Source organism: Lactuca sativa, chromosome 4 (genome assembly GCF_002870075.4).
Source record: "Lactuca sativa cultivar Salinas chromosome 4, Lsat_Salinas_v11, whole genome shotgun sequence".
NCBI classification, from domain to species: domain Eukaryota; kingdom Viridiplantae; phylum Streptophyta; class Magnoliopsida; order Asterales; family Asteraceae; genus Lactuca; species Lactuca sativa.
In genome coordinates, this window is record NC_056626.2 from 124,353,538 (window position 1) to 124,366,550 (window position 13,013).

General features: G+C 33.3%; 1 protein-coding gene across 1 annotated transcript; it reads right to left on the reverse strand.

The window, feature by feature from the left end:
• Positions 1-673: 673 nt before the first annotated feature.
• LOC111877894 (COBRA-like protein 1) lies at positions 674-2,878 on the reverse strand. Its single transcript, XM_042901870.1, has 6 exons — positions 2,785-2,878; positions 2,630-2,709; positions 2,092-2,557; positions 1,838-1,997; positions 1,439-1,701; positions 674-1,262 (listed from the first exon to the last, which is right to left on the reverse strand). Exons 3-6 carry the CDS (start codon positions 2,384-2,386, stop codon positions 967-969), a joined length of 1,014 nt encoding a protein of 337 aa, XP_042757804.1. The 5' UTR covers positions 2,387-2,557; positions 2,630-2,709; positions 2,785-2,878; the 3' UTR covers positions 674-966.
• Positions 2,879-13,013: the final 10,135 nt, after the last annotated feature.

The window sequence follows — 13,013 nt, forward strand, 5'->3', positions numbered from 1 at the left end:
TGCCATGGCGCATTATGGCGCATGTTTTTTCGTTTGAGACACAGTTTTTTGCTCTTTGTTATGTCTTTTCTAATTGGAGATACAAGTATTGTGGTTTTTGTTAACTTTTTGTTATTAGTTATTGATCTAACACTTCTAAAAAGTAGTTATATTAAATATTAATTTATATTTATGTGGTAATATAATTTTAAATTAATACAAAATCGTCGTCTTATATCACGCCTTGAAAAACGCCATGACTCGTTAAGCTTGAGGCTTAGCATTGCCGTCACGCCACGCCTCACGCCATTTAAAACCTTGATTGCGCCTTGCCGCCTTGGAAGTCGGACATCTCTCGCACGCTAACTCCTAGTCTCCCAGTCGATAGTCGATACATCTTTCCATCTTCCCGCTTTCTTCTGCTTTCTTTTTGGGTGGACAGTGGACCTTTGATAACAGACTAGAGTATTGGGCTTGAGTAATGGTCTATTTCTATATAATTAATATAATAAATATAAAATGGGGTCCTATGGCATTCGGAAGCCAGGGGCGGTCGCCCAGTTTGCCCAGCTGGCCCTGCAAAAGAGAGTCATACCAATGTGGCAAACCATTCTACCAAGTACCAAGTTACCAACTCACAAGTAAAAGGCCTACTATCCACTTCAAATACATATCCACAACATTGACAAAAATGGGCCTTAAAAATGACACAATAATACACGTTTAGCAAACGTTATTACAAAATACAAACCTCTAAAGTAATCCAATGTACTTCAAGGCAAACATGTTCTTTGAAATGTATAAAATAAAATAATTACATAACAAAAAGCCCTAAATGCTCCGCAAAGTTTGACCCGGCATTTTAACACCGTATTTGCTTTTTTCTCAAAAATAACTTCTATTTAACAGAAACGAAGGGGAAAAAAATGGAAAGAAAACTATGTTTTGCTAGAAAAATAACATTTTTGTAGAAACTCGATAATTGTATTAAAATTTTACTAGTTTAAAGTTAAGGTATACTATTAAGAGGATCATTAAGATACCGAAAGGCCTACATATAGAAGTACCACTTGGAAGCATAGGGAAAGTGTCCGGAGATGGCATAACACAATTTTCACCCGCAAAGTAGACAGTTCTTGGCAATGCCCAACCATTGTGCAATGTGAATGTTTTATGGTCCTTGGCCAAAAGTATCTCAGTGGAGACGGACCCCACCTGATCCTTGTCAGCATTTAAAAGATTCGTGTTGTAGTAGTCTAGACCCCAAAACAAGGCTACATCATCTACATTATCAATTACAAATAATTCAATTTTCATAAATGGTGGCCATAAGAGTTCATGGTGTTAAATTCGTTAAAATTAAAATGATGCTAAGAACGAATAATTTTGAACAAAACTATTGAAATCATATAACTAATTAGCATTTGAAAAACTATATGAAAGAATGTTGTTAATTTACCTGGGATCCCAGGCGTATGGAGTAAAGTATTGTTAAAACTATACGTTGTTGTAGATTGAGAGAAACCAGGATGATGAACAACGAGGTTCCAATTAGTATAATTTCTGTTATAATTTAGATTTGTAACTGTAAGTTTCACCCTCCAATGATCCATATAGTTGGTTTTTATATGCCAGTGGACACGTAGAGGACACATATGATCCGTACACCTCAACGTGTCTGAATTACCAACGAATTCTGTCTCAAGTGAATTACTAGAACCACTGCTCATCACACAAAACGTAAATTACATACTCTTCGATATATATGATAAGATATATCATATATGTAGAGTCGTTGGTTTATTCTCTCATACCATGTTAAAAACTAAAAATGTCAAAAGTAGTTATAATAACACACCTAATGCATGATGATGTTGCCTTGTCTGCTGGTCTGCACCCGCAACTACATTGAGGGCATGTCGTGATTTGCGGACTATAAAATGTTGAGAGTGAAACGCAACATACTGGCGTTTTGTTAGCCAGATAACTAGAATATGTGCATGTTGATTTCCATGTTTCTGTAAATATCAAAAATAATAACATACTTTTATTTATTTGTGTAATATAACTTCTTAGTTGATCAATTAATTCATTATTAGAGTGACGTCTTACTAAAAACTTCTTCTTCTCTTCTTCCACCAACTACGAGAGCAACAGATGGAGGAGTTTCTTCGGTAGGGCTACAAGTGTACCCTGGTCCAGGTGCCTGTAAAGTAAGATTTACAGGCATCCGAGGCATCTGTAATGAAGAATTTCCTTGTAAGTTACCAACAACCATGTCAAATGAAGAAGATGATTGTTGTGGGTTAATAGCCGAGGCGGCAAGAACACCACCACGACAACAGTTTTCCGGCGAGTTTGGTGGCTGAGTACCGGACATCAGATCAACTATCTCCGGTGTAGACATGCAGCAATGTGGTACTTCTTCTTCTTTAATAACAGAGCAGTTGCCTCTATGTGTTGCAATAGCACCGGATATTGACCAGATGATCTCGTTGTTGACCCATGTGAACCCTAATTTCCAACCAGGGTTGTCTACATGACGATATTGATAGTAATTTTGGATACTTACCCTTGCCTACAATACCCATAAAATTTATTAATTTTATATAAAGATATGGAAAATTATTTTGTAATAATATATACTAACCACATAGCCATCGTGTGTCCATTGAATTATGTCGAATGTTACTGTAATGTTACCGTTTGGATCCAACGGGTCATAACAATCTGTAGTGAGATCATAAGCATAGCTGATTAATTAGTATAAAAAAGAATAACGGAGATTAAATTTCTAAATTCTACCTTACGAACAAGATCAAAAGGAAGTAAGATAGATATATACCAGTGAAACTGCAAACATTAAATAGTAACATCAATATCATTGAAAAACACCATCGAGCTTCCATTTTTTCAGTAGCAGTTAAGTTAAGAAGAAAGAAAGTTGCAATGGAATGAGACAAATAAGGTATAATGAGATGACAAAATATATACATCCTATAATGGTATCTAAAAAAGTCATCAGCCAAAGTTATACATGCCAAAATTGTTGGCTTAAAAATATGCCAAAATCATTGTAAACTTCACCAGATAACTGAAGACAAAAGATCCATAGTAATAAGCAGCTGATTAACGACAGTTTTTTTTTTCTTTCTGCTAAATGATTATGCTTCTTTTTTGGTCTCCCAGTCTCCATCATAAATAGAATCATATTGTTGTTATCAATTGACATGTTAAAAACAATTTACCTTTTATTGCTTTTACCGATGATCAACCTGTATATTTGAAATCCGAAAGCATTTCTAGGATAAAAGACTTACGGCATTCCTGGAATCTATTTAAACAATTAGAATATACCGATAAAAACAAGAGTTTTTGATGCTTATTTAATTCAATCCAATTCAAGATTCATGATAATTTTTTCTTTTTTGAAAAGTTGATTTCGTTCTTGGACTTTACCCTGAGAACTTAGTGCATGATGGAATTAACCGACAAAAAAATGAAAAACAACCAACTTATTTAATCACCTCCGGCTAACTCTGACTGGGTGTTGTAAATTGGCTTCTTGGCGAAGAACTGGTGAGGTCTCCAATAGCTGTTGCTGTCGTCGAGGTTGACGACGGATGGAGTACGTAGAAGATTAAGGATAGAAATAAAGCATATTAAACAAAACCCAGCCTAGCCATCACAGCAGCCCAAAACCCTAACCTGGTCAACGTTTGGAAAACCCAAACCCGTTTAAAAACAGGCCTCAGGCACATCCTATATATCACCCACTAAAGACCCGTCAGGCGTAAGCTTCTTTGTCTGGGCTCGGCTACTAATGGCATTGAGTCTCAAAGCCCAATAGCCCATACATGTTTTGATTTTTCTTTCTTCTTTTTTGTGTGTTTAATTGTCACTATAGTTAATTTACTTATGTAGTTCAGTAGGATTTTACTTTTATTTCTATAACGCACAAACAAAAGAAATAGAAAAATGAGAGATTATAATAAACAAATAAATAGAAATATATTACTTGCATTTTAGGTCATTGTAGTCGACAAGAAATGTAACTATCATATACACTTTATGCTTGTTGAACATGAAAACGAATGCTACCAAAGGGCTTCTAGCCTAGCGGTATCAGGTGGTGCCCTCCCTCTTTGAGGTCGAGGGTTTAAGTCTCGTTGTGGACATAGATGAAATTAGGTGTTAGGTTATGAGTAGATTATAATATTTGTATTTGCCGGTTCAAAAATAAAAAGAAAACGAATGCTCTTATTAAATATAAATGTCAAAATATATAAAAACTTTGAATTTATAAGAAAATAAGAAAAATAAGGAATTATTATAATAAAATGTTTTTTATCTTTTAAATTTTAAAAAATAATTTAAATAAATAAAAAAAACTAATGAGATTTAATTTTGGCAAATTTGAAGTTAAAAGGTAAATTAATTAAATAAATTGATATCCATTTATTACTATATTTATTAACGTTATTACATTAAAATATTATATGAAATTTAATAAAATAGAAAAACTTATAAAATAACATGTGGAAAAAAAAATTAATTCAAAATAACCACAAAATGACATTTGGCAAATTGAATAAGAGTGACAAATGGCAAAAATTAAAGACGATATGTATGTATATATATATATATATATATATATATATATATATATATACACACACACACACACACACGCATACAGAGAGAGAGAGAGAGAGAGAGAGAGAGAGAGAGAGAGTTCATTTGAGAAAAAATGTTAAGAATAGGGAATCAATCTCAATCACACATTCATTTTACTGCAAAACACGTAGACATACCGATGGAAATGGATAAGGGATACACATGTGTTTTAAAACCAAACATGTTTCCTTAATTTATAATAATCATTACCTTAATATATAAAAATATATAGTTTTTTTAGTAATTTTTAAGGAGCTATTTTAATCGAAAAATTATTTTAAATATATAAAAAGTCATAATTTTTTATTTTCTATAACTAGATATCCATATTGATATGCTTTTTTATAATTCCAACTCTTGTTATTCATAAGTGAATAAAAATGTATCAGATTTTTATTACAGTATATTCATTATCCATTTATAAATAAAACGTATACTTCAGGTTTTTTTTTTTTTTTTTTTTTTTTTTTTTTTTTTTGTTTTTTTTTTTTTTTTTTTTTACAGTTTAGGTATCATTTATATATGAATATAACATGTAATAAAGTTTTCTTACATAAAATATATTTTTTTATATCATATTTCGTCATATGTTATATTCATATATAAATAAAATGTGTATTAACTATCATCACATGTAATATTAATATATGAATAAAATATTTATCATATTTTTGTTACAATTCATTTGTTATTCATATATGAATAAGTAGTATGTTAATAAAAGATGTAGTGTTTTGAAAATTCGAACTCATTATTCATATATGAATAATAAATGAATTATAACAAAATTCTGATAAATGTGTTATTCATATATGACTATAACTTGTGAGAAGAGTTAATACATGTTTCCATCATATATGAATGATAGTTAAACTGTAATAAAATTAAACATACTTTTTATTCATAAGAGATAAACGAATGTAATACAAAAAATCTGATGCAATTTTATTCACTTATGAATAACGAGAACTGAAACTATAAAAAAAAATAAAAAAATTATTTTTCTTAAAACTATATTAATATAGATGTCTATTTATAGAGAAGACTAAAGTGCACAAATGGTCCCTGTGGTTTGCTCAAAATTGTCACTTTGATCCAAAAAAGTTTGGACTAGCACCACAGGTCCAAAGTTTTCATTTTGTTGCGAGTTCGGTCCATAGCACTTTAAAAATTCTTCAAATGACGGATTTGCCCTTTCTATTTGTTTTTTCCTTTTCTTTTTTTTCCTTTATTATTTAATTACAAAGGGACCCACCCTCTCTCTCCCTCTCTCTCTCTCTCTCTCTCGGCACCACCACACGTTTTTGATTTAGGGACTTTAACGACTTGCTTCAAGAATTTTAAATACCAAATGATGGCTTAAACATAAATTTGTGAAGCCAAATTACTGAAAATTAATGAACATAAATAAGAACTACAAGTTGCAACATGGAAAGATCATTCAAACAAAAGATCAGACACTTGGTGGGCATCAACCATACTTTGCATAAGAAGATGCAGCAAGAACGATCTTCACATGAGAAAGAAGATAATAATTATGCTTGTCAAACACTCGATTCATAAAACATAGATTAACTTACACACTTCAATATCATGTCATTGAGTTGAACCAACCAGACAAATCGATTTTGTATCAAAAATTAAAACCAATATTCTCAAACTCATAGGGTACACCCAAAACCTGTGACTTAAGTAGGTGTGTGTGAGTGAGTTTTATGTGAAGACAAGCAGACAAAGATTATGATTATCAAGCTTACCAGAACTTTGATCTTGATCTCGATCTCTACCTACCCCCTTTCTCTCTCAATTTTAGGAAATTAAGAAAATTGAATCGGTGCACCATTCTATCTACATTTTCTTATAGATAGAACTGGGAGAGGAGTGGTAATTGTAGTTCGATTGAGAACCAATTTTACAATCAGAAGGAGATGTCGTTTCTTTGAAGATTTCATAGTAGATTCCTCAAACCCACTAGCCACCAATGAACAGAGGTACCCCATTGTTGATGTGAATCAAGTCGATTCAGCCAACAAAGTGCTAAATTAGATGAAAAATCAAAGGGTTTGTAATACCATGATCCTCAGGTATTGATAATGATATTTCGGTTTGGATTTTTGAAGGACCTACTCGGCGAGTTGGCTTCCCTACTCGTCGAGTAGTAGCGGGTTTGGACGCGGGGGTTTAATGATCTACTCGCCAAGTCCATTATGGTACTCGACGAGAAGATGCTGGCAGATGAAACCCTAGATTCCAGGGCCTTGCACCCTATTTAAAGAGTCATTAGCCTCCCTTGGCCTCCCCTTTACAGCTCCATACCTTCCCTCAAGTGTATGACCCCATTCCAAGCATAGATTTGCTATTTTAGGGCCTTAAAGCCTTGCATGCACGTAAAGTTTGCAACTTTACGTGGAAAGGATGCCTCAGGAGCCTAGATCTGTAGTTTGGAAGCTTTGCATGGCTCAAAAAGGGTCTGTATGGCTTGAGATCTGAAAGGACTCGGCGAGTCACAGGGGGTGACTCGGCGAGTCATTTGAAGGCAGACATGGACTCGACAAGTTGGATGAACAACTCGGAGAGCCCGATGAATTTTGCCATGAACTCGACAAGTTGGATGAACAACTCGGCGAGTCGGATGAAGGTTACCTAAAACTCGGCGAGTTGAAGGAACAACTCGGCGGGTCGAGTAAGATTTCCCAATGGTTGGATGTTCATAGACGTGTCGAGTGTCAAGCAAGGGAACTCGATGAATGACCTTAGATTATCAATCAAGACTGTATGAACTCGACGAGTCGCCTCGATGACTCGACGAGTAGATGATATTCTGGGAAACTTGGCGAGTCACTAGTTGTACTCGGTGAGTTAAGGTCAACATGGACCGTTGACTTGACCTTGGTTGTAGTTGACCAGGATGGAATTTGGGGAAATGACTGGATATTGTATGACACTTTTTAGGCAGTTGCGTGGAGCAGCCCGTGAGGTACTTTTGGTCGCAAAGTGTCAGTTCAACATTCGTGACAGGTGAGTCTTCTCACCATGCCCATGGGTCTAAAGCACCAAGGTCGGCCCATTATGTGTTTATGACATATGTGGTAGATATTCTGTGTGTTGTTATGTGATTGCATGTTATGTATGAAGACCCCGGGGGGAGCCGGTGGCGTTGGATGTAAGACCATGTGGGGTAGCCCATGGCAGTCCTAGGTGAAGACCATGTGGGGTAGCCCATGACATTGGATATAAGGCCATGTGGGGGAGCCCATGGCAGTCCTAGGCAAAGACCATGTGGGGTAGCCCATGGCACTTTCATAGGTTTCATGTATGCATGGCTTATGTGATATATGTGTAGCTTTTATAGCTAACAGGATATATGATATGTGGTTTGTGTGTGTGTGGTATGTTGTGGGAAACTCACTAAGCATTTCGCTTACAGGTTGTTGATTGTTTCAGGTACTTCAGAGCCGAAGGGCAAAGGCAAGGCGTGATGACGTGGCGTGCACTCTACCTCTCTTTTTGTGTGATGGGACTATCTGATGTTTTCAAAAGTACAATGAAATTGTAATAATTGTGATTTGGGAAACAAATGGTTTGGAAACTATGAATTATGGGAATTGTTTGAGTAATTAAAAATGAAAAAAAAATTATCCGATAAAAATTGGGTCGTTACATGGTTTTTACAAGGGGGTTCATTGTAGAAGACGATGAACAGTACTTGCCTCAATCAGGCATGCTCAGACCTTGTCCCTCACTAGCTTCGTTTTTTCCATATCTCTATTCTTCCATGGATTCAGAAAAAAGAAGGAGAACAGTAATGAAATCGTTGTTTGTTGGGTTTGGGTTACAAGAAGGAAGGGATTGTATTTTCTTGATTGTATGTGTTAATGTGTGTATACATATACGTTCTTGATTGTGTATGTATATTCTCTCTTAGGAGCAAAATAATCATTCATCAGATTTTATATATGTTTTTGAGGAAGAACACGATCAAGGGGGGAGAGAGAGAGAGAGAGAGAGAAGGTGGGAACCTTTATAATTAAATAATAAAATAATAATAAAGGAAAAAAGAAAAGGAAAAAAATAAATAGAAATGGGAAAATCCGTCATTTAAAGAATTTTTAAAGTGCTTTGGACCGAACTCGCAACAAAATGAAAACTTTGGATCTGTGGTGCTAGTCTAAACTTTTTTAGACCAAAGTGGCAATTTTGAGCAAACCATAGTGACCATTTGTGCAGTTTAGTCTATAGAGAATAAAAAATTATGAATTTTGATATATTTAAAAAAAATTCTGAAACAAATAATTCCTTAAAAATTAAAACAAAGCAAAAAAATGTTTTTGTATATATTAAGATAAAAATTAGCATAATTTAAGGAGACATGTTTGGTTGGAAAACACATGTGTATTCATTTTCTTTCCACCAGTAGAATGAAATGTTTTGCAACAAAAATAAATGATTAACTGAGAATTATTCCTCCATTCCCAAACCATTTTATTTTCTCAATTGAACTTATATATATATATATATATATATATATATATATATATATATATATATATATATATATATATATATATATTGCCACATGTCATACTCATTCAATTTGCCAAATGTCATTTTGTGGTTAGTTTGAATTAATTTTTTTTCCACATGTCATTTTATGAGTTTTTCTATTTTATTAAATTATAAATAATATTTTAATATAATAATTACAATAAATGTAGTAGTTTCTTTTCTTTATTTAAATTTAAAAAATAAAAAAATTTCCATTATAATAATTCATTATCTTTCTTATTTTCTTATAAATTCAAAGTTCACAAATATTTTAAGTTTTTGACATTTGTATTTGACTTTTTATTTAAATTAACTCATGTAATACATGGGTCTCACAACTAGTGATGTTATAATAAAAGAACAATGAAAGTACAATGTTGTAATAGCAATAATAAAATAGGACACGACAAATGTTAAAAGTACAGGTAAAAATACATTAAATTTAATTCAAGCAGCCACTCATAATAAGGTAATGCCTACGAGGATATGTTTGAAATGCTAAAAATAAATCATATAGTGCAACTTTAACATAACCAAAAAGGTTCTGTATTCCCAACTTTCTGTAATACCTTCGGAGATATAGAAGAAAAATGCTACTAATCAAAGGTCATCCATTGATGTTGAGCTTAATAAGTTTTGGACAAAAATGACCTAAAACGCACAAAGATCCATTAGTAGCTTAAAAGCTCTTTTTGAGGTCAACTTCCCCTATATGTCATAATAGTTATTTATAATGGTCTCGATAGCATAATCAACCAGTTGTGGCTTATCATACCAGAGGATCAAACCGTTTAAGTTTTTTAAATTGGGAGCAAGAGAAAGCACCAAGTTGTCATGTTGTTTTTGCACCTACAAAAAAAGATTATATGTAAGAGTGTTGAAGTTATAATCAGAAGCGAATGAAGGAATAAAGGATAAGATAGAGGAGGTACCAAGAGAATAAATATGAGAAAGTCTCAAACAAACATCACAATAAAGAGGAAGGTTTCTTAATTAGGATAATGACAGAAGAAATGTCAAAATAGTAATTTCATGATACTTAACGAATAAATATAATAGAGTTGGTATAATAATGATTCTTTTGCAAAACAAAACAAAACAAACAAACAAACAAACAAACAAACAAAAAGAAATAAATTCAGAGTCGGCTTTCAACTTTAGCTAAACCACAGGGTCCATTTCTTTAATTAAGGAAAGAAGAGTGGCTAATTCCAACATGGAGTATTCCTAATTCAAGAAAAATTAAATGAAAACTCTCGGGTATCCTTTTGAAACTATCGTCTTTTTACTAAAAGTAGCCTCTTTCAATGCTTTAAGCTTTTCATTGGCAATAGCAATTACATAAGAAGCAACTTCTTTTGCATTTGCGGCTTTTATGGAAGTCATTTATAACTTCATTACACGCTTCAATGATCTGAGATAATAAAAGCTTTGCTGCTTAATATAGAGATGAACAACGTTATATTTCCAAAATCCGGTTCTCTATCTGATATATATGCCTCAATGAATCTTCGTATAATTTACTCATATTTCTTTTTAAAAATGAAAGTGAAAACCCCAGTTTAGTATAAGATATGGAATTCAATATCAATATCATCAATCAATTATAAAGAGTTGAAGTCTAAACCGAGATACAACAAATAACATATTAGCAAATTGTGATTCTATAGTTTACAATAATCATAAAAACAGTTTATGTAGAATAGAGTATAAAATAATTATAAAAAATAAAGCCCTAATTTTGAGAAAAAATAAAATGGAATACATGAAATGGATATCCATAAGAAGAGAGGCGTCTCTCTGGATTAGATGAGAGAGAAGGTGAGTATAAAACCATAAAATCTAGAGGTTAACTGTACAAAGTGGGAACTCCATAAATAACCAAAACCCATTAAGTATCTACATCCAAAAAAAAATTAAAAACACACATATAACTAGGCAAGCACATATACATATGGAAAGAGGGTTACCTCTATGATGAGCAGGACGGTGTTAGACATGAAACAATAAAGATGAGAGGGGTGTAGAGATGTTCCCATTGAATACAATATTAGAAAACTAGATTTAGTGTCAATGAATTTAGGGGAAAGATAAATTATAATTTAATTAGGGGTGGGGTGAAACACAATTTTTTTTGAGGGGGGGGGGGGGGGGGTGGGCTTAAAGGCGGCACACCACCATCAATGTGATTTAGGGGAAAAAATCCAAATTGGGGCATACACTGAACTACAGTTTTCAACTAACAAATAAATAAGAGAATATTTTTTTTGTACGATCGAGACATGAAAAGACAAATATACCTTCAAAGAAACCTTGATAACGGGACCACTATTTCTCTTCTTTGGGTCTTCCTAATCGTCGCCAACCAAGCTCTTCCGTGAGACACAAAAGATAATTGGTCGATCTTGAAGATCCAAGCTATTTCAAATGGTGAATAAAAAATAAAAATAAATTTAGGGTTCATGAATAGGATTGAGATACAAATGATTTTTTTTGGGAGAAAAATTATTAAATTAAATGGTAAACACAAATTGGCCTCAAGAAAAACTGAGCTTTAACTACTGATTGTTCGAAACACAAAATGGGAATGTATGGCAGCGACCTATATATCAAGGTAATTTCATGATAAAGAAGAAGAGTGATGAAATATCTTACTTCTTGGACTTTTTCTTTCGATGTATTTTTAAGAGATGGAAGAGGAAGCAAGTGGGAAATAGTGAGAACAAAAAGTGGTCAAAGATAAGATAAAACATTGGTTGTATCTGTAGTGATCCTAATTATGATCATATATACGGAATTGAAAAGATCTAGTGAATCATTCAAGCATCAAGAACAAGGAGTAAATAAAATCATTTAAGCTCCATTAGAATAGTAAGAGTACAAGTGGGTTTTGTTCTTTCTCTTACGAAACTAACACTCACAAAATGGGTCTTACAAGTTCTTAACTAAAAGGGAGTCACTCACTTCCTATTTATACGAAAGACTCAACTCATTTACACATACAAGAGGGTAAGCCACATCCAAGGAGAACATTGCACCCTCACATTTACCCCCTTAAAGTTAGGATTAGATGACTCGGCTTCAGTTTCCAAACGAGCTCTCACGATCAATACCAACTCCCCCCGAAGTAACACTGGTCTTCAAATCCACAAATAAATACCCGAGAAGCTTCGAATACCCATTTCTACATTCTTCTTTTTTATAATCAACAACTGATTATAAAACCCACAAAGGATGAGAAGCGCTCGGGAATAAACTTGACGAATCTCCCCTTCGATGTGTGCCAAAAATGCAACCGCGAAAATATTACACGAAAAACAATCACGAAAAGTCAAGAAAATTTTCCAAAAATTTGAAAAAGTTATCAACTTTTGGGTGAAAGTTGTATTTAAAAATCTGGGTATAAACTATCAATTTCGTAATTCTACAGGGACCCGTTGTGCAAAAACAACTTCCAATGCGAAACTTTACCCCAAATGCAAAACTAGGCATAAAGTGTCAATTCTTATAAGCTTCAGAGACTTGATATGAAAAATCTACCCATGTTACAGAAAATTACCCCAATGTCGAAACTGGGTAATTTTTCCAATTCGTTGAAACTTCAAGGATGTGAAACGAAAATTTTTCATTCTTCACAAAATTTTATCCCTATTTAGAAAGTGGGTAGATTTTGACAATATGTTAAAAGATGAGGGAAGCGAAGCGACAAATTCTGTTTCTTCTTTTTCATCTTTTTGGATCTTGAAGATTTGAATTCAGGAACAAATTCATTCTTGACAACTTCAACTTTGTAAGTTTGAATCAAATATTTG

Excerpts from the sequence above, each read along its gene's own strand:
- LOC111877894 (XM_042901870.1), bottom strand. The coding sequence starts at position 2,386 with ATGTCTACACCGGAGATAGTTGATCTGATGTCCGGTACTCAGCCACCA. Across the intron at positions 1,998-2,091 it reads AAGAGAAGAAGAAGTTTTTA|AAACATGGAAATCAACATGC; the intron begins GTAAGACGTCAC and ends TGATATTTACAG. Across the intron at positions 1,702-1,837 it reads GCAACATCATCATGCATTAG|TGGTTCTAGTAATTCACTTG; the intron begins GTGTGTTATTAT and ends TGTGATGAGCAG.